We start from the raw sequence: 19,603 nt of genomic DNA, 5'->3' as shown, positions 1-19,603 counted from the left end.
TGACCCTGATGTGTGGTCTCAACAGGAACTTTTTGCCTCCTCGTTAGTCTCCTTGATATTATTAGCACTAGTTGAGTGGCACTGACAATTAAATGTAGCCCACAGGAATGCAAGCTGCATAGCCCTAGACGAGAGAGAAAAAAAGTGCCAGACGCCAAAAACCTCCCCCCTCCCACTCTATGGGGCCAGCTGAATTGTGTCCTGTAGGAAGTAAAATTGGGCATGGAGATAAGAGCCAGGTGACAGCAGGGAGCCCACCTGTAGGAGGTTGTGGGTAATTGAGAGTCAGGGGGTCAGGCTCTCTCACAAGTCGGCCTGGATTCAACTACAAAAAACAGTCACTTACAACAACTTTGCTGCTTTTTGAACTTGAAGGACCTCTTTAGATTATGTTGATGGTTACAGTCAGTTACAATCCCTTTATTGTGATTCCACACAAACATTTTTAAAGAGAGATGTCAATCGTCTTTCCATAGTTTGGATGCATGGGCACCCAATTCTGTAATAACATTCTGTAATAAATGACATAAATGGGAAAACATCTGAGAAAGACTGTCCTATAACAGTATTCAGCCAAACATATTGAAAGCCCATTTCGGAAGAGTAGGACAAGCCAAACCTGCTGCTCGAACATACAGTCCGTCATACTGCGCTGAGCACAGCAATATGCCATCTCCAAATGTGACTAAAGAGGAAAATCTACTTGCATGTCAGATTCTCAACAACCTTATCGCTGCAGCAAACACCAAGAGGTGAAACAGCTGTGACCAATGATAATCTCATCCCAATCAAAGCAAAGGGAGAAAGGTGTGTGTATGTGTGTGTGTATGTGTGTGTGTGTGTGTATGTGTGTGTGTGTGTGTGTGTGTGTGTGTGTGCGCATGTGTGAGTCTGACAAACAGGCAGCCAGTAAGATAAACCTGAGGTGGGAGGCTTGGGAACAAAGGGATGAAATGAGATGGTGTTAGTGAATGCAGCTTCACTTCATTGCATGGCCTTTAATGACCCTGCAGTAAAGGCATGGCAGCAGCTCAAGTTTTCCTCTAAGCATTGGAGGTGTGGCAGTTATGGGGATTTACTACATGCGAGAGTCACAGCAGCTCACCAGGCACACAGCACAGACTTCAATTTACATATCTGACTGCAGACAGACAACACTGTGTGACTGTGTTTAATAATCAAGGTTCCCCTAAACGAAGAATAGCAGCCGTAACAAATCCATAACATTGCCCCACTTTATAATGTTGTGCAAAGAATCCATTTATCAATCAAACACTCCACTAGGCTATATGATTGGGCTGCAACTGAGGGGTAAAAAAAACATCTAAATCAATCTTACATCGTTTCATAACATTCTACTGGAAAATGGCTTCAGACATTTTTAAAAGGAAGCATTAAATTGCTTGTAACACCTGGCACAACTGTCTTAGTTGTGTTGACTTTACTTTCCCATCATAGCAGTATATGTTGGTAGCAGCCAGGTGTTAGTGGTAGCGCAGGAGAGGTGCTTCCTGAGACTGCATTCTCTTCAGACATTTAAGAAAAAAACATTTAACCTCAGTCAGAAGAGCTTATTAGAGCAATAAGCTTAGAAGAAAAAAATCTGTATATTCAACATAACTAAGGTAATCTTGTAAACCTGTAAGTATACAAGTAGGAGGGCCTCCCGAGTGGTGCAGTGGTCTAAGGCTGTGCCACTAGAGATCCTGGTTCGAGTCCAGGCTCTGGACACCCATGGGGCGACGCACAATTGGCCCAGCATCGTCCAGGTTAGGGGAGGGTTTGGCCGGCAGGGATGTCCTTGTCCCATCGCGCACTAGCGACTCCTGTGGGGCCGGGCGCAGTGCACGCTGACACGGTCGCGAGGTGTACGGTGTTTCCTTCAACACATTGGTGCGGCTGGCTTCCGGGTTAAGCGGACATTGTGTCAAGAAGCAATGCGCTTGGTTGGTTTGTGTTTCGGAGGACGCACGGCTCTCGACCTTCACCTCTCCCGAGTCCGCATGGGAGATGCAGCGATGAGACAAAACTGTAACTACCAATTGGATACCACAAAATTGGTGAGAAAACAGGATTAAAAAAAATATATATATGTAAAAAAGAAAGAAAGAAATAAAGTATACAAGTAGGCCTATGGCATCAAGACTAGCAACATTGAGAAATTACACTGCTCAGGACTGCTGGAAGTAGGCTACTTGTCAAAGTCACATTTATTCTACATCGGATCTAATTGGCTTCCCTCAGCAGCCTGTACAAAATCTTTTCACTTATTGCATGTTAAAAAGGTAGAATTAATAAAATTAAGTCAATGTCATAAAACCTTTCACTTAGTCTAGTGGGGTCCCAGTTCACTATTGTTTTGCTAAGGCCCTTCCATACTCATCCATCATAAAGATCCAAGCACCCACTCCAGCCGGTAAATCAATTGGCTGAACTGAATTATGATTTTGTTATTTCCTCAACAGACACCCCAATCTGAGACATTTTCATCATTGCTGCTGTCTGCTGCGACAGCTGGGGCTATTTCTGTGAAGTACCTTGCTAAAGCCCCCAACCCTAGGCCCCAGACCGCACATCCATTTCCCTAATCACTTTTCCACAGCTGCCCTCCGGCACATAAATGAAAGTTACAAAGAAAATGTTACGTGTCAGTCATAACAAAAAAATCACCCTGGAAGCACTGGCCAACTGTGATTATTTAATCTGGGTTGTGTTTTAGTTAAAATAGCCTAGCCAGTAGGCTGTCTGACAGTATTTGATTCATGGCCCAACAATGTTTATAAGTAGGAAAAAGGGGGCTTTAGATGTTTAGAGGGATGGTTCACCCAAAATACAAACTCAGCTCATCTTATTGATTGTAGGCTACCTCATTTTATGGCGTCACCATGAGCCAATTTGAGCATGCTGTTTGGAGACTGCTGTTAGGAAACTGGATTAGCAGAATAAGTAAACAAACCCAAATATTGGGTCCCTGTGTCAGTGTCCATGGACTACTCTACTGTAGGTAGCCTATCCATAACGGTCACTTCAAGAAAGATGAGTGATTGAGGAAAAGTTTGGGGAATAAAGGAGGTCGCATATAGTCGTTTGAGTGAATGATTGATCACTGAACGTCAAAGAATGATTGTACAGTAGCCTACTGAAGTATTCTCAGCTGCTAGGTCTATTCACATGGTCAAGCCATCAAGTATGTGCACAGGTGAATTCACTGTTGAGTGCGCATTCCACCTGTCAATCATTTGAACCACTCTGTCACCTGCAAGCATAGACATTAAAACCAGTAGATAGTGATAGCACTGACATCATCCGCGTATTGCTATGCAAAACTCCCGATGGCGCATCAAGCCAGAAGTATTTGAATTTGAAGTGCGCCATACTGCTGAATTGGGCTGAATGGCAACAACAACAAAAAACACTAAGGATCATGGTGAAAGTGGCAGTAACTAGCAAAGGATCATGGTTGATGTAGTCAATTTCATCCTGCCTGAGAGAGTCAACCCAACGCTGCTGGGTGCACATGCAAAGAGCGTGCATGGGGACGTGAGCCTCCCCGTAGCCTGCCAGTCCGTAATAGTTCTGTGTCAGCACGTGGTCCTGTGTGACGACAAATTTAGAAGTCAGAATGGATCAATATTTCATTGAATATCTCGATTTATAGCGAAATCTAAAATAATTCACTGTGGGGATCAAACTAATTTTAGAGCACAAAACGGCAGTCCAATATAAAAAAATGTAAAGGCCGATCTGGCGAAATTGCCATAAATGTTTAACGTCTTTGGGCTAGGGGGCAGTATTTTGACGTCCGGATGAAAAACGTTCCCAAAGTAAACTGCCTGCTACTCAGGCCCAGAAGCTTGGATAATTGGTAGATTTGGATAGAAAACACTCTAAAGTTTCTAAAACTGGTAAAATTATGTCTGTGAGTATAACAGAACTTATTTGGCAGGCAAAACCCCGAGGACAAATCATCCAGGATTTTGTTTTGAGGTGACAGTGTTTTCAATGGGTTTCTATGTGTATCTAGATTTATAAGGCACATGCTTGCAGTTCCTATCACTTCCACTGGATGTCAACAGTCTTTAGAAATTGGTTGATGTTTTTCTTTAGAGAAATGAAGAAGTACGGCAGTTCAGAACGAGGGTCCAGCCTAGAGCACTAATGTTTTGAAGCGCGCTCCAGGTCACGCTCTTCAGGTCACGCGCTTCAGGTTGTTTTTATCTGGTATTGAACACTGTTTATCCCGTCTTAAATTTGATTGATTATTTACGTTAAAAAAAATACCTAAAGTTGTATTAGGAAAGTTGTTTCAAATGTTTGGACAGCGTTTACAGGTAACTTATTAGATATTTTGTAGTCATGCTGGGCGAGTTGGAACCAGTGTTTTTCTGAATCAAACGCGCCAAATAAATGGACATTTTGGAGATATAACGACGGAATTAATCGAACAAAAGGACCATTTGTGATGTTTATGGGACATATTGGAGTGCCAACAGAAGAAGTTCTTCAAAGGTAAGGCATGAATTAAATACTTATTTCTGACTTTTGTGTCGCGCCTGGCGGGTTGAAATCTGATTTTCATGTGTTGGTATGCTGGGCGCTGTCCTAAGATAATCGCATGGTTTGCTTTCGCCGTAAAGCCTTTTTGAAATCTGACACGGTGGCTAGATTAACGAGAAGTTAAGATTTAATTTGGTGTGTTGCACTTATGAATGTATGAAAGTTAAATATTTTTGGGGAATTTGGCGCTCTGCCATTTCACCCACTGTTGTCAAATCGATCCCGTTAACGGGAGTTGAGCCCAAAGAAGTTAATGCTTCCGACCTGCCCAAATGAATATAATTGGTTCAGAGATTGTTTTGATATTTCAACTTGGTTGTCCTGATCATGTCTGGTATGGGGGGGCAAAATCAACATGTGTGCGATTGCGCAGACACACGTGCGCGTGCGGTCTGGTCAGCATGTTAGATTACGCATTTTGTGCATAAGTGCAACGTTAATAATGATGGTTTTGGTAAACAGCTCAGAGATTTAACTATGCTCCTACGAAGGTTCTAACGACGAACTTAGCCTTAAAGGGACATTTATAAATTGTTCAACTTCATATTCATAATATCCAGCACAATCCCAACATCAACAAAACATAGAAACGTGCCATTTGACATGTTGATGTTGGAGTGGTGCTGGAGATGATAAATATGAAGTATATTGTTTTTTTTTTTTTTACATTTCTCTTTAACTTCTTTGGGATAGGTGGCAGTATTTTCACGGCCGGATAAAAAACGTACCCGATTTAATCTGGTTACTACTCCTGCCCAGAAACTAGAATATGCATATAATTAGTAGATTTGGATAGAAAACACTCTAAAGTTTCTAAAACTGTTTGAATGGTGTCTGTGAGTATAACAGAACTCATATGGCAGGCCAAAACCTGAGAAGATTCCATACAGGAAGTGCCCTGACTGACAATTTGTTGTCCTTCTGTTGCATCTCTATCGAAAATACAGCATCTGTGCTGTAACGTGACATTTTCTAAGGCTTCCATTGGCTCTCTAAACCCGCCAGAAAGTGGAATGGGGTGTCTGCTGTCTCTGGGTGAAGAACAGCAGGAGAATTTGTAAGTGGTCAGCCTGGGGACAGTGACACTGGAGATGTGCGGTCACGAGACTACTCAATTTTTTTCTTTCAGCCTTTGAATGAATACAACGTTGCCCGGTTGGAATATTATCGCTATTTTACGAGAAAAATAGCATAAAAATTGATTTTAAACAACGTTTGACATGCTTCTAAGTACGGTAATGGAATATTTAGAATTTTTTTGTCACGAAATGCGCATCACCCTTCTGATAGTGACCTGAACGCACGAACAAAACGGAGCTATTTGAATACAACTATGGATTATTTGGAACCAAAACAACATTTGTTGTTGAAGTAGAAGACCTGGGAGTGCATTCTGATGGGTGTCAAAATAGCTAGCCGTGATGGCCGAGCTATGTACTCAGAATATTGCAATATTGCTTTTGCCGAAAAGCTATTTTAAAATCTGACACCGCGATTGCATAAAGGAGTTCTGTATCAATAATTCTTAAAATAATTGTTATGTATTTTCTGAACGTTTATCATGAGTAATTTAATAAATTCACCGTAAGTTTTCGGTGGGTATGCTAGTTCTGAACATCACATGCTAATGTAAAAAGCTGGTTTTTGATATAAATATGAACTTGATTGAACAAAACATGCATGTATTGTATAACATAATGTTCTAGGAGTGTCATCTGATGAAGATCATCAAAGGTTAGTGCTGCATTTAGCTGTGGTTTGGGTTTATGTGACATATATGCTTGCTTGGAAAATGGCTGTGTGATTATTTGTGTCGATGTACTCTCCTAACATAATCTAATGTTTTGCTTTCGCTGTAAAGCCTTTTTGAAATCGGACAATGTGGTTAGATTAACGAGAGTCTTATCTTTAAAATAGTGTAAAATAGTAGATTTTTTGAAAAAATTTAATTGTGCTATTTTAGTTGGTTTTGTATTTCGCGCCGTGCGATGCCATTGGCTGTTGGCTAGGGGTTCCGCAGGCAGAACGGGGTTCCGTGTCCTCAACAGGTTAATCCCATAAGGGATGGGCTGCCAATTTGACACAAAAATATATTTTTCTCCATTCATTCATTCATAAATATTCAGACCCTTTACTCAGTATTTTGTTGAAGCACCTTTGGCAGTGATTACAGCCTTGAGTCTTCTTGGGTATGATGCTACAAGCTTGGCACACCTGTATTTGGGGAGTTTCTCCCATTCTTCTCTGCAGATCCTCTCAAGCTCTGTCAGGTTGGATGGGGATTGCACAGCTATTTTCAGGTCTCTCCAGAGATGTTAGATCGGGTTCAAGTCCGGGCTCTGGCTGGGCCACTCAAGGACATGTCAAGGTCTGTGTGCTTTGGGTCATTGTCCTATTGGAAGGTGAACCTTCACCCCAGTCTGAGGTCCTGAGCGCTCTGGAGCAGGTTTTCATCAAGGATGTCTCTGTACTTTGCGCCGTTCATCTTTCCCTCGATCCCGACAACTTTCCCAGTAACTGCTGCTGAAGAAAAATCCCACAGTATGATGCTGCCACCACCATGCTTCACCGTAGGGATGGTGCCGGGTTTCCTCCAGACGTGACGCTTGACATTCAGGCCAAAGAGTTCAATCTTTGTTTCATCAGACCAAAGAATCTTGTTTCTCATGGTCTGAGAGTCCTTTAGGTGCCTTTTGACAAACTCCAAGCGGGCTGTCATGTGTATTTTACTATAGAGTGGCTTCCGTCTGGCCACTCTACCATAAAGGCCTGATTGGTGGAGTGCTGCAGAGATGGCTGTCCTTCTGGAAGGTTCTCCCATCTCCACAGAGGAACAATAGAGCTCTGTCAGAGTGACCATCAGATTCTTGATCACCTCCCTGACCAAGGCCCTTCTCCCCCAATTGCTCAGTTTGGCCAGGTAGCCAGCTCTAAGAAGAGTCTTGGTGGTTCCAAACTTCTTCCATTTAAGAATGATGGAGGCCACTGTGTTCCTGGGGACCTTCAATGCTGCAGACATTTTTGGGAAACCTTCCCCAGATATGTGCCTCGACACAATCCTGTCTCGGAGCTCTACAGACAATTCCTTCGACCTCATGGCTTGGTTTTTGCTCTGCACTGTCAACTGTGGGACCTTATGTAAACAGGTACGGGAATTTCCATGTCCAATCAATTAAATTTACCACATGGACTCCAATAAAGTTGTAGAAACATCTCAAGAATGGTTGTACCTGAGCTCAATTTCATGTCTCATCGCAAAGGGTCTGAATACTTATGTAAATAAGGTATCTTTTTAAGTTGAATACATTTTCTAAAACTACTAAAAACCAGTTTTTGCTTTGTCATTATGGGGTATTGTCTGTAGATTGAGGATTTTTATTTATTTAATCCATTTTAGAATAAGGCTGTACTGTAACAAAATGTGGAAAAAGTCAAGGGGTCTGAATACTTTCCGAATGTACTGTATGTGTTTAAGTCTTCATTTTATATGATTGTCATATGTTATGTATTCTAAGTGTTTTCTCATGCTATTTTGTATGCAATGTTTGATTACAGATGGCATACAAGTTTGTTATTAAGGCAAAATGAAAGTTCACATATTCCAGAAGGCATTTCTGCCAACAATTTTTTTAAATTATTTTATTTGTTTATAAAAAAATAAGTTCAAACGCCCCTCCCATGAAGTAGTGACATGAGACATACGCCTAGCTTCTTGAAACGGATCACATATGATTGAAATAAGCCTATAGTCTACTGTATTTATATTTTAATGCAGTCAACTAGGTTTTCATCTTAAGTATATATATATTTTTAGGAGCATATACCCACGTGGGTGATTGAAAGATGAACTAAGGTCCACACTCCAGTCCAGTTGGTAGTGCATAGTTGGTAGTGGTAATGCACCTTAAAGTTGGTTGCCAACCGCCATATAAAATCCAAAGAAGAAGCCTGAAGGAGGAGAGATTACTAGAAACAAACTTGGTTTACCCGTTTATCTGTGGATTAATTGTCGGAGTAGAGGACCTTGTGCACTACCGGGGCGGTAGGTAGCCTAGTTGTTAGAGCGTTGGACTTGTAACCAAAAGGTTGCAAGATCAAATCCCTGAGCTAACAAAGTACAAATCTGTCGTTCTGCCCCTGAACAAGGCAGTTAACCCAGTGTTCCTAGGCCGTCATTGAAAATAAGATTTTTTTCTTTATTGACTTGCCTAGTTAAATAAAGGTAAAATAAAAGAATCAGGTAAAACAACAACCCAATGTTTATATTCCAGGTCAAATTAACTAGCAACAGCAAGCTAGCTACATTGCTGTACAGGTTTAATGCTTTTCGACCTGTCCACAAATTAATAGTTGGTTCAAAGTTTGTTTTGATATTTCAACTGGCTTGTCTTGGTCGCATATGGTGTGGCGGTACAAAATCAACATGCGCGCGATGGCGCGGACACACATGCGGTCTGGCAGCATGTTAGATTAATCGTTTTCAAGTGCAACGTTAATAACGATGGTTTTGTGAAACAGCTCAGAGATTTAACTATGCTCCTACGATGGTTCTAACGACGAATTTAGCCTTAAAGGGTAATTTCTAAATTGTTCAACTTCATATTCATCATCTCTAGCACCACCCCAACATCAACAAAACCTAGAAACACGCCATTTGACATATATTGATGTTGGTGTGGTGCTAGAGATGATGAATAGGAAGAATATATATATTTTTTTTACATTTCTCTTTAAGATGCTTTTGGGAAACCAGACCCAGTTCTGTCACCACTGTAAATGTAAGAAACACATAACCCATAATGGCATGAATGCATTCACAACCCCCATGCATTTTAAAGTAAACTGGTGCTAGGTCATTGAATGCACAAAGATGAAGCATTTATACATTTGGTTTACAGAGCCATTCAGCAAATGCCATGCTATAATTCACCAAGGATATAATGACTCTCTATAAGAGGTTAATAAACATCTTCTCTATTTAACTAACGTTAGCCAGAGGGGTAGCTGTCATTCTAAATTCAAAGATGTTCAGCAAGCCAATTTGAGGCGTATGGCGAAGGGATATTCGTCAATAAAAAAAATACACAAAAGGGGTTTCTTTGTGTAACTGAATGGCCACATTGTTCACTGTGTGGCTTTAGGTTGTCCAGCTAAATATAACTACAGTAAAAAACATGTTCGAAAATTACATGGTTGTCAAATAGCGAATGCTAACTATGTATCTACCTGCAATACAATAGATGATTGGGACTCTTCAATGCGGATATATAGCAAGCGCTAGCTAAGACAGTGCAGCACAGCAGACACCGAACGCTAAAGAACATCACATTATTTGGCTAGGACTAACGTTATTCAGCCAACTCATTCGAATTTCGTGTTTCAAATGTAACATTGTCATTCGCTGTCACGTACCTTGGTTTTTTTCACCTCCTCCACTGTCAAATAAGCCGAGGCAAGAACGTCCCACTGACCATTAAACCCGTGTCAGTTCGTACATAAACGTCAGTGCAATGGCTAGCTATAACGTTTCAGCAAGATTTCCAGTAAGCAGCTGGACCACAACACAGCCTTCACGAGCGTGCGTAAAGATTCGACGTGTTCAATCGTTCCGTCCTTCTCCCACTGAGGTACCTCCTACTCCAGGTTTTGAGTGACGAAAAAATACCGTAATTGCGCTCAATTTGCCTCCAATAATAACCACCCAGTGAAGAAGAACGAGATACTATTCATTACGCGACTGCATGAGAAGGTCCAAACATTGCTACGAAGATGTTTGTGTGTCGAAAACGCTCTCATACAGTCGCATGAGGCGCGAGGGGCTGCTGACTTATTCATGAGGGGGCGGGTGCTCAGATCCTGCGTTCATATACAAGTGGGAAGGTGGTATTTTCGAGAAGGGTGCAATTGCAGACCAAGTTCCTGCACGTGGGCATTCCTGAATCTGCAGGAACTCCTCTCTATACTTTTATTGGTCCATTTTTAAGTTAGGACAGGTGGGAGGAAGTAGGTGGCGTTAATGCACAATAACGTTGGATACCAGCTGTCGATAAACCTCACAGTAGAAGGGACGCGGACTGTCGGGCACTGTTTTCCCGCAGTTCTGTTGACGAAAGCGAGGGTAGGTGTTCAGGAGGCGGGAGTGAAGGACACTGTGTGCTAGCTTAGGCAGCTAGTCCTAAGGAGGACTCCGGTACACAGCAGGCGGGAGGCGAGGGTGTCACTAACTATCAAGTTTGCTTGTTAGCTAGCACACGGTGTCGCCCTAGCTTCCCTAATGCTGTGCTTTAGACAGTGTCCTTCGCCCCCGCCTGTAGGACACAGTTTTCTTCAGTACACAGCAGGCGGGAGGCAGGGGCAACTCTGTGCGCTAACTAACTAGCAAGCTAGCACACAGTGTCGCTAACTAGCACATGCTGTCACCCTAGCCTCCCATCTGCTGTGCTAGCGGGAGGCGGGGACGACCGGTAGACAGTGTCTTTCGCCCCCGCCTGTCAGGCACAGTTTTCTCCGGTACACTGCAGGCGGGAGTGACACTGTGTGCTAGCTAACTAGTAAGCTAGCACATGGTGTTCTGTTTGGCAGGCGGGAGCGAAGGACACTGTTTACCCGCTAGCTAGGAAGGGGGGGGGACGTCCCATATTGCGGGCTGCAGTTGCACACTATTGGTATTTACCACATACTGACTGGGAAAAATCCCACTTGAACGCCCCTCCAACTCTATCATCCCTGAGCTACGACTTCTCACACATGCTGACTTCTCACGTCACCTACTAAGAAAATTAGGATACCTCGATAACAGCATTTTCAGCAGTTACATGCAACAACAAAAATATGATTTATTAAAAGCAATCTATTAATATGGTTTTTGAACACTATAATTTGTTTACAAGCATGATAGTTGTGCTTTTAGTTTCTGCTTAACGTAGCTTGTTGGCCATTAGCCAATCAGCGTATCTCAATGAGTTCAAAGCATGTGCATGCATCCAACTAGTTTTACAACTTCACAACTGGTAATTTCCACCTTCCCACTTGGTTATGAATGCAGCATTGTCAAAGTAGCCTACTGTAAAATGCAAGGTTATGTCAATCAAATGTACATTATTTATGGAATAACTCTGTAGTAACAACATTGTAGGTGCATAGGACCTGCTATGTAATTGCAGTTGAGGTTATTTACACAAGCGGAGGGAGGTCTTGTGGGTTATGTAGCCAGTGTCTTCGTCTGACAGACACACACTGTTGCAATCTCAGAGTTTTGTTTTGTCTAGGAAAGCTAACTCTTGATAAATACAGGCATTCATTTGACTTCTGGTCCATCCTTGCTTTGACTTGTCATGGAGTTTTCTCATAGCGAAGATGATAATATCTGTCTGAGATCCACATACCTTGCTTACTCCTGCTTTAGATGTGTGTAATCTCTGTGAATCTTTGTGTGGGAAATACTATAATACTCACATATCGCAATACCCACATACTATAGAGATGGAACACTACAATGTACAATCTAACAAATGAACATCCTCTCACCCATCAATTCAAACTTTATTTGTCACATGCGCCGAATACAACAGGTGTAGATCTTACCGTGAAATGCTTACTTTGCCAGTCACAAGTTGGAACATTAAGCTAACTATTTCCTAACTATTTACTTTTTCTTTTGATTCAACTACCTCTTACCTATTGTTTATTACCAGAATGAATGTGATAAGATAATGAGGGTAGAGAAATGATCCTTACCCTGCTGCCAAGTGTAGCCTACAGATCTAAAAGACGTAAATCAAATGATTTTAATTTTGGAAAGAACGTAAACATCTGGATAAGTCCTAGGGGTTGATCAAACAACAACGGTTTCTGAAGTCCTGCACCTGGAGGTAAGGTGAAGAGAGACGCAGACGAGGCTGGGATGCATTTCTGTGCTATCTTCTCATCATAATGCAAATGTATGATTCCCTTATCACAAACCAGAGATAGGAATGCCATTTCTCTTGGTCTCTGGACTATATTTGAGAGATGCCAATCGTTCATGGGAACACAGTGTACGAAATATATCTGGGGTTGGACATTAATTACCTAACAATGGCCTATTCCCTCTCAGTGGACTCAAACAAAAGATAGTTATGTTCTAGAATGTATTTATTCTATTTTTGTAAGTCCTCCAAGGACCACACACATGCCATGCTGTCCCAAAAAATAGATACTATAGCTTACTGAAGCCCTTATTACAAACCCACTGAACCAGTTCTTTGGCACACAAATTAACCGTCAACAATACCCTGGCCTACATACTTACTCTTTATGTAAATCAAGTGAATCATGTGACAACATGTCTGGTCAAAGTATCCACACACATCCTTCCATCTGTGATTTACATGCATACACAGACTAACAAAGAAAGACACATTCCTTTTGAAATGCAATGTGTTGAGTCAAAAGACTGTGCCAGGCCAAAGTAATGGACAAAGTAAGGAAAAAGCCTAATGCAAAATAGATTAGATTCCCAGTTGTTCAGTGCCAATGCTTAATTGAATAAAACAACGGTGATTGATAAGTCGGGTTTGCTGGCTGAGGCTTTGAACTGGCCTGAGAGAATGGATGGGATTTTTGTTTCCAAACCATTTCTTGCATAAGACTGATGACCAGTTCCTCGTTGTGAAAGTCCCAAACCAGCTCTTAGCACCTTCAAATTGTGTTTATGATTACCAAGCTGTGCTGTTTGTTAGCTGCCTACACTAATATATCTTAACATTTCTATACACCCAAAACATTGTACTGAATGTGTCAAATTCTGTTTATTATGATGTCAATGCATCATTTGCATCTCTGCTCTATCACCTGGAGTATAGCCAAGTACAGAGAGAGGTTATAGAAAAGAGGAACACATTAAATGTGATAATGGAGCCAGGCAGGCAGATAATTACAATAAATAAATAAAAACACCCATAACATGGTAATGACTTAAATAGAGAGAACAGGAAATGAACCGTGCTTACTTAAATATTCTTTGTTGGATATGTTAAACATTGTGTATTTCCCTGTAGATTTCAATAGATTGTTCTCCATTTTACTGTATAAGGTCCACAATTCAACCTATTTTGATTTGAAATTCATACTGGAATTTCCCGGAGTCCAACTCCGCTCAACAGACAATGGCTGCCAGCATGCAGTAGGCAGCCGTTCCATCAACGTCAGTCGGTTGACATTGACTTACTGGTTTAAGTTGCTTCTCTTAATAAAAGTAATACCTGAGAAGGTCACGAGCCCCATATATCTAGTTAAGGAGAGCCCTAACAAAATGTCACTTCCCACCTGCCTGGGATGAAAAGGCAAACTCTGATGAAAAATTGAATGGGCTGTTTAAGGAATCTTCGACCCATCCTCCCACATCAATAAAACCTGAGGCCAAATTGAATTACATGTAAGTCTCCTCACACAACACAACACAACACACACACACACACACACAGTAGGCCTCTTCATTCCTCTGAGACACATCTGCAACACACAAAATTATTAAGTTGTTTACGTTTGTTGGTTCCTTTGATCACAGGATAGATTACACATGCTCCAGACCCCCAGTCCCATTACACACACGTTGTTAAGGTCTATGATTTTTTTCAGCATTTCCATTTTTAGCGCCATTAGGTCCCATAGGTGGGTATCGGCGACTGCTGCAATAATCTAAATTGGATTTCCTTTCCGCAAGGCTGCACGTTTCATCCCCTTCTCCGAATCAGATCTCCCTGGGTGTCTGACTATCTATTAATCCTGCCCGCCCAGGTCATTTATTTTGCCCTGGCCCCTGGAGAGGAAACCCTGCCAGCCCTCCCTGGATGGATTCAACAAAGCAACATGGCAACGCAGGTTGCTGCTGTTTACTTCCTGTCCCCTGTTGAACCTCTCCTGAGTCCATGATTAAACAGTACGGTAGTCTTAGTAACAGGCTCAAAATATAAACAAACCTTAAGGCTCACTCAAGCACAGTTGGATTCATTATTTGTCAATGATTTGTCATGTGTCTAACATCATCTGTCATGTTTCTATGTCAGATTTGAGGGCTATGAAAATAAATCTTAAAACAATGATATAAACATTCCCATAAACTATTGATCTTATGCCAATATCTAGTTAGGGGATTTAAGGCATGTCTATCAGATGAGTAGAGGAACAAGAGGTCTCCTAGCTTCTAGGAGCTAGTTAGTAAATACTTATGATTACTTTTGCTCACTGTATTGAGGCTGTGTGTCCTTAATCAGGAAAATTAAATCAGTTCAATTCAATCAGGTTGACTCTTCATGACAACATTACCCTTCATGTTGAACTGAGTGGGTTATACAACATGTTGCAGCATTAGCCACAAGATAGCAGTAGGAAGGTAAAATATTTTGGGAAGTTTCGTATGTTGCTTATCCTGTTGGCATTCTCTGTCTTCCTTGGAAGAACCAACCTCAGGGGTGGTTGAGATGACATTGGTGGAGCCCCCTTTGTGGGTGCTGGAGATAGAAGGCTTATTTTGAGCTCCAGGCAGCATCCTTCCTATTGGTCCATGCCAGCTAAGCACCATCAGAGACAGAGCACATGCTAATTGATCCTGCTAATCATTTTATCCCACTCTGGTATATCTGTTTTGGAGGAATTTGGGCCAGCCATCAGTGTCACATCAAAAGTTGCGTTTGAAATGGGTATAACTGCTAAATTATCTCTCTTCAGCAGGAATTGTCTTGTAATTAAAAAAAACATCTTGTCCTTCAATTCATCTACATTGGTATGGTATTGTCAAAAGGTGTATTGGAGGCGAAGTCAGGTGCAGGAGAGCAGAGTATAATGAACAGGCGCACTTTTATTATAGTTCCAAAAACAAGAGTACTACATAAATCAAACTCGCTCAAAAAACGGAACATAAAAGTAAAGCGCGTAAACTAACACCACATAACATAAAACAATTACACACGAAACAAGTAGCTTAATTGGGGAAATGAAAACCAGGTGTGTATGGAAACAAGACAAGACAAATGGATATCTGAAAAATGGAGCGGCATGGCTAGAAAGCTGGTGACGTCGATCGCCAAATGCCACCCAAACAAGGAGAGGAGCCGACTTCGACGGAAGTCGTGACAGGTATGCACTATGTAGCCTGTGTATGCATATGACTTTGCTGTTGTGAAGGTCATTGTGAATGCAGTTATTGACTATATGATTTATTTATTTACTGCGGTTTTCATCATGACAACCTTGTGTCATTTCACAGTGTGAATGGAGAGGAGGCTAGATTTCTCCCCAAATCATCCAATAAGGCATGCAAAAATGGTTTCATTTGAATAGTGTCAGGTCAGGTTATACTGTACGCTGGTCCATAAGTCTCTCACAGTCACTTTGTGTCTTCTCAACTTGATCAGTGGAACTTTAGTTGCTGTCTTGCTACTGTGACACAAGAATAAAGAGGGACAGGGTGTCTTCTCACTGAATGGTATGCAATAGTGACAATGTGTGTGGTCAGTGTGTGTGTGATTCTGTGTTGGAGAGGTGATCATCACCAACTGTTAAAAAAACATGGCACTCTCCGCATGGCAACGGGGTAGCATAGCAACCAGTTGCTAGGGACTGGGGCTAAGGCGAGCCCCCCCGTGGTGTTGACGTGAGTCTCTGGCAAGTGAACCGTTAAAAGGAGGAATTCCCCTGTGACAGTGGGCTATCGCATGCCACTAACCTGTTGCCATGGTGACCAGCATGTGGAGGTTGACGGTTCAGACGACGGGGACCATTAGCTTCAGTGGAAGAGGGTCCTGGAGGGGGGCAGGATGTGGGCGTCTGTCTCATTGAAGGGCGAGATGCCAACACACACAAGTGAGGGTGTGGTAATTGTGACACCCTTTCTAGGTACCACCCAGTCTCCATTGGCACGTCTGACTTCACACTGATAACAATTATTGTGCAAATGTCAGGACAGCAGCCAGGTGGATTTGGGTTTATTTTTCTTGTTTAAGTTTTGACTACAGTCAGTGGTAGGAGGGTAAGAGGACAATTGTCATCACTATATCGGAACAGGAGGAGAGAAGCGGTGACCCTTTGCTGGCCTCCACTGGCTTGAAGAGGAACAGGTGCTGAAAACCTCTCCACCAAATTCAACCAACCGTATGTGAGTCAGTCAGGTACATGAAAGGCTTTTACAAGAGCCTTATCTGGGCATCAAGCTCCACATTGAAACATGGGGTTCTGTTTGAGAGGGAAAATCATGGATGGAGCTATTTTTTGATTGTGTAGAGAGATCATAAAACTAAAAGAAACATTGATTACCTTACTGGGGAAGAATGTTTCTTTTGGCCGGTGTGCAGGTAATTGATTTAGTTGTGAACGAATTGCCTCTTCAGAGGAAGAGAAAGGACTGCATGAGGCCTCTATCAGCGCAGTAGAGTGATGACCTGACCTGGCAAAACAAAACAATAGGTGCCAAATTTAGCTCCACACCACACCTCTAAATATCTACAGTATCTACATACTGGATCTCTAACTGGATCGGTGCCTAGCACCGGGTCAATCCAGGCGGGTGTTTTTACATAAGAACCTTTGCAGCTGGTAACCCAGACTCTGCGGTACAATGCAACACGCCTGGTACTCCAAAGTATCTTGGGAATGTGCGATGTTAAAAATAGTTGGTACTTGATGCAAAGCGGAACATTTCTGCCCTATAAAAAGATCCCACAGAGAATATGTGAAAGATGCAGGCAATGGCAGATAGCCATTCTAGCATGGCTTTCTCTGTCATCACAATGTGTGTGTGGGATATCTAAGAAGGGAGTGGTTAATAGAGAGATGGATTAGTAGAGAGGTGTGTGTGTGTGTGTGTGTGTGTGTGTGTGTGTGTGTGTGTGTGTGTGTGTGTGTGTGTGTGTGTGTGTGTGTGTGTGTGTGTGTGTGATTGCTTTGCCTAAATGAGCCCAGATTGTAGATCAGAGGAAAATATTATGTTTTCATAACCTCAATATTGTAAAAACTATCTTAATTTTGACTTTAGGGGACAGAGAGTACCATTGTGTGTGAATTAACTATACTGTAATATCTATAAAGTATTATAACAGTCTATGAATTATTATTAACTGTTATTAACTATTTACAGACCCTTTATAAACCCTTTATAAAGGCTTCTTTAAAATAAGTGTTAACTCTTTTTTTCTTTTTGTAACGCTAGAGGAATTAACAAATGTATATATTTGAAATATTTTTTAATACAATTGAAAGTTTTGTAACAATTTCTGTAGTATCTTGTTATGAACCATAAATGTTAGTTAAGTTAAGACTCATTTTTGATGATATATTCACTGGTTAGGAATGTCGGTCTACATGAAGTCCACTGAGGTTTAAGAACGGTTAAATCAGCACACTGAACAAAAGATGAGTAATAATACATAGTTGAACCTAACAGGTTAACCCCAGATTTTCACTCTATTCAATATGTGTGATTTCTGATAAATGTCTTAAATCAAATGAGTTTACCATATAACAATGAGCCATGTATCACCAATATTTTGTAAAATAAGATTACAAAACGTAGGAAAGCATTGTGACATGTACTGTATGGAGAACATTCCTTTTCAAGGCTGTTACTAGCTGTTGTAAACTCTCAAAAGGCTTTATGTTACTTTGTTTGAGAAACAGACAATTGAGAAAGAGTCTTTCTAAAGACACTGAGGGATCCAGTCACTGGAAATGAGGACATAACCTCAGTGGCCTCTGCAGGCTTCTATAGCATGTTGCTGGGTCAGGGGTTTGAACAATGGAGCTAGGAATTCTTTAGGTTTGGTCAGGTATAAAAGAAAGGGTTAAACCAGGTAGGAATCAGTTCAGGAGCAGCAACCAGCAGCACAGTGAGCAAACATGTCCACCAGCATGAACATGGGCAGGGTAAGTTTAAAACCAAAATATATACTTTAATTTTCATAGATTGTTATGCAAAGACCTCTAGTGTTCACGCACCCCCAACTACAACATTAAAGTTATTTAAAGTTCCTACATTTCTCAAAAATGTTTGTTTCATAAAATATTTTAGTTAATAGAAATTATCCCTTTTTATTTTCAGATCGTCTTCTACGAGGACAGGAACTTCCAGGGTCGTTCCTATGAGTGCAGCAGCGACTGCGCTGACATGTCCTCCTACCTGAGCAGGTGCCACTCCTGTAGGGTTCAGAGCGGCTGCTTCATGGTCTACGACCGCAACAACTACATGGGAAACCAGTACTTCATGAGGAGGGGAGAGTACTCTGACTTCCAGAGTATGATGGGAATGACTGATATCAGGTCCTGCCGCACGATCCCAATGGTAGGCCATATGATATTTAGTCTGCTGTTAACAGCCCTGCTCGAAGTAGCTATGTGAAGTCCATAACCACACAAATCATATTGGCTCGATGACGCTTTTCAACAGTCTGATGTATTCAGTAATTCATTCAACATATTCTTATTTCCTCCTAACAGCACAGAGGATCCTACAGAATGAGGATCTACGAGAGAGATAACTCCGGAGGTCAGATGCACGAGATGATGGACGACTGTGACTCCATCATGGACCGTTACCGTATGTCCGACTGCCAGTCCTGCAACGTGATGGATGGCCACTGGCTGATGTACGAGCAGCCCCACTTCAGAGGCAGGATGATGTACATGAGGCCCGGAGAGTACAGGAACTTCAGGGATATGGGCATGAGTGGCATGAGGTTCATGAGCATGAGGCGTATCACTGATATGTGCTAGATATGTTATGTTGACCAAATAAAAGTGATTGGTAATCCGTAACAATTGAGTGTGCTACATCATTTCAATATTTGGTGTTTTGTGTTTCCATCTGTATGTATGATATAATATAGGCCAATTATATATACTACCGGTCAAAAGTTTTAGAACACCTACTCATTCAAGGGTTTTTCTTATTTTTACTATTTTCTACATTGTAGAATAATAGTGGAGACATCAAAACTATGAAATAACACATACAGAAACCAAAAAAGTGTTAAACAAATCAAAATATATTTTATATTTGAGATTCTTCAAATAGAAA

At 41.5% G+C, this 19,603-nt stretch overlaps 2 protein-coding genes across 2 annotated transcripts in view; one reads left to right on the top strand and one right to left on the bottom strand.

Annotated features, from left to right (window-relative positions):
* LOC106601254 (protein TANC2-like) overlaps positions 1-10,365 on the bottom strand; it is a 149,275-nt gene extending 138,910 nt beyond the window's left edge. The window contains 1 exon segment of the mRNA XM_045715128.1: positions 9,970-10,365. The gene's annotated coding sequence lies outside the window, so the exon portion shown is untranslated.
* Positions 10,366-18,361: 7,996 nt separating this feature from the next.
* On the top strand, positions 18,362-19,341 carry LOC106601294 (gamma-crystallin M3). The gene is made up of 3 exons (XM_014193401.2): positions 18,362-18,453; positions 18,629-18,868; positions 19,024-19,341. Exons 1-3 carry the CDS (start codon positions 18,427-18,429, stop codon positions 19,297-19,299), a joined length of 543 nt encoding a protein of 180 aa, XP_014048876.2. The 5' UTR covers positions 18,362-18,426; the 3' UTR covers positions 19,300-19,341.
* Positions 19,342-19,603: the final 262 nt, after the last annotated feature.

This window comes from Salmo salar, chromosome ssa03, assembly GCF_905237065.1.
Source record: "Salmo salar chromosome ssa03, Ssal_v3.1, whole genome shotgun sequence".
Lineage (NCBI taxonomy): Eukaryota > Metazoa > Chordata > Actinopteri > Salmoniformes > Salmonidae > Salmo > Salmo salar.
This window is presented reverse-complemented; position numbering and strand designations above follow the sequence as displayed.

Bases quoted from the DNA above. Each gene is read 5' to 3' on its own strand.
- LOC106601294 (XM_014193401.2), top strand. From the start codon at position 18,427: ATGTCCACCAGCATGAACATGGGCAGG. The intron at 18,454-18,628 runs GTAAGTTTAAAA...TTTTATTTTCAG, and splicing joins CCAGCATGAACATGGGCAGG to ATCGTCTTCTACGAGGACAG. The intron at 18,869-19,023 runs GTAGGCCATATG...TCCTCCTAACAG, and splicing joins CCTGCCGCACGATCCCAATG to CACAGAGGATCCTACAGAAT.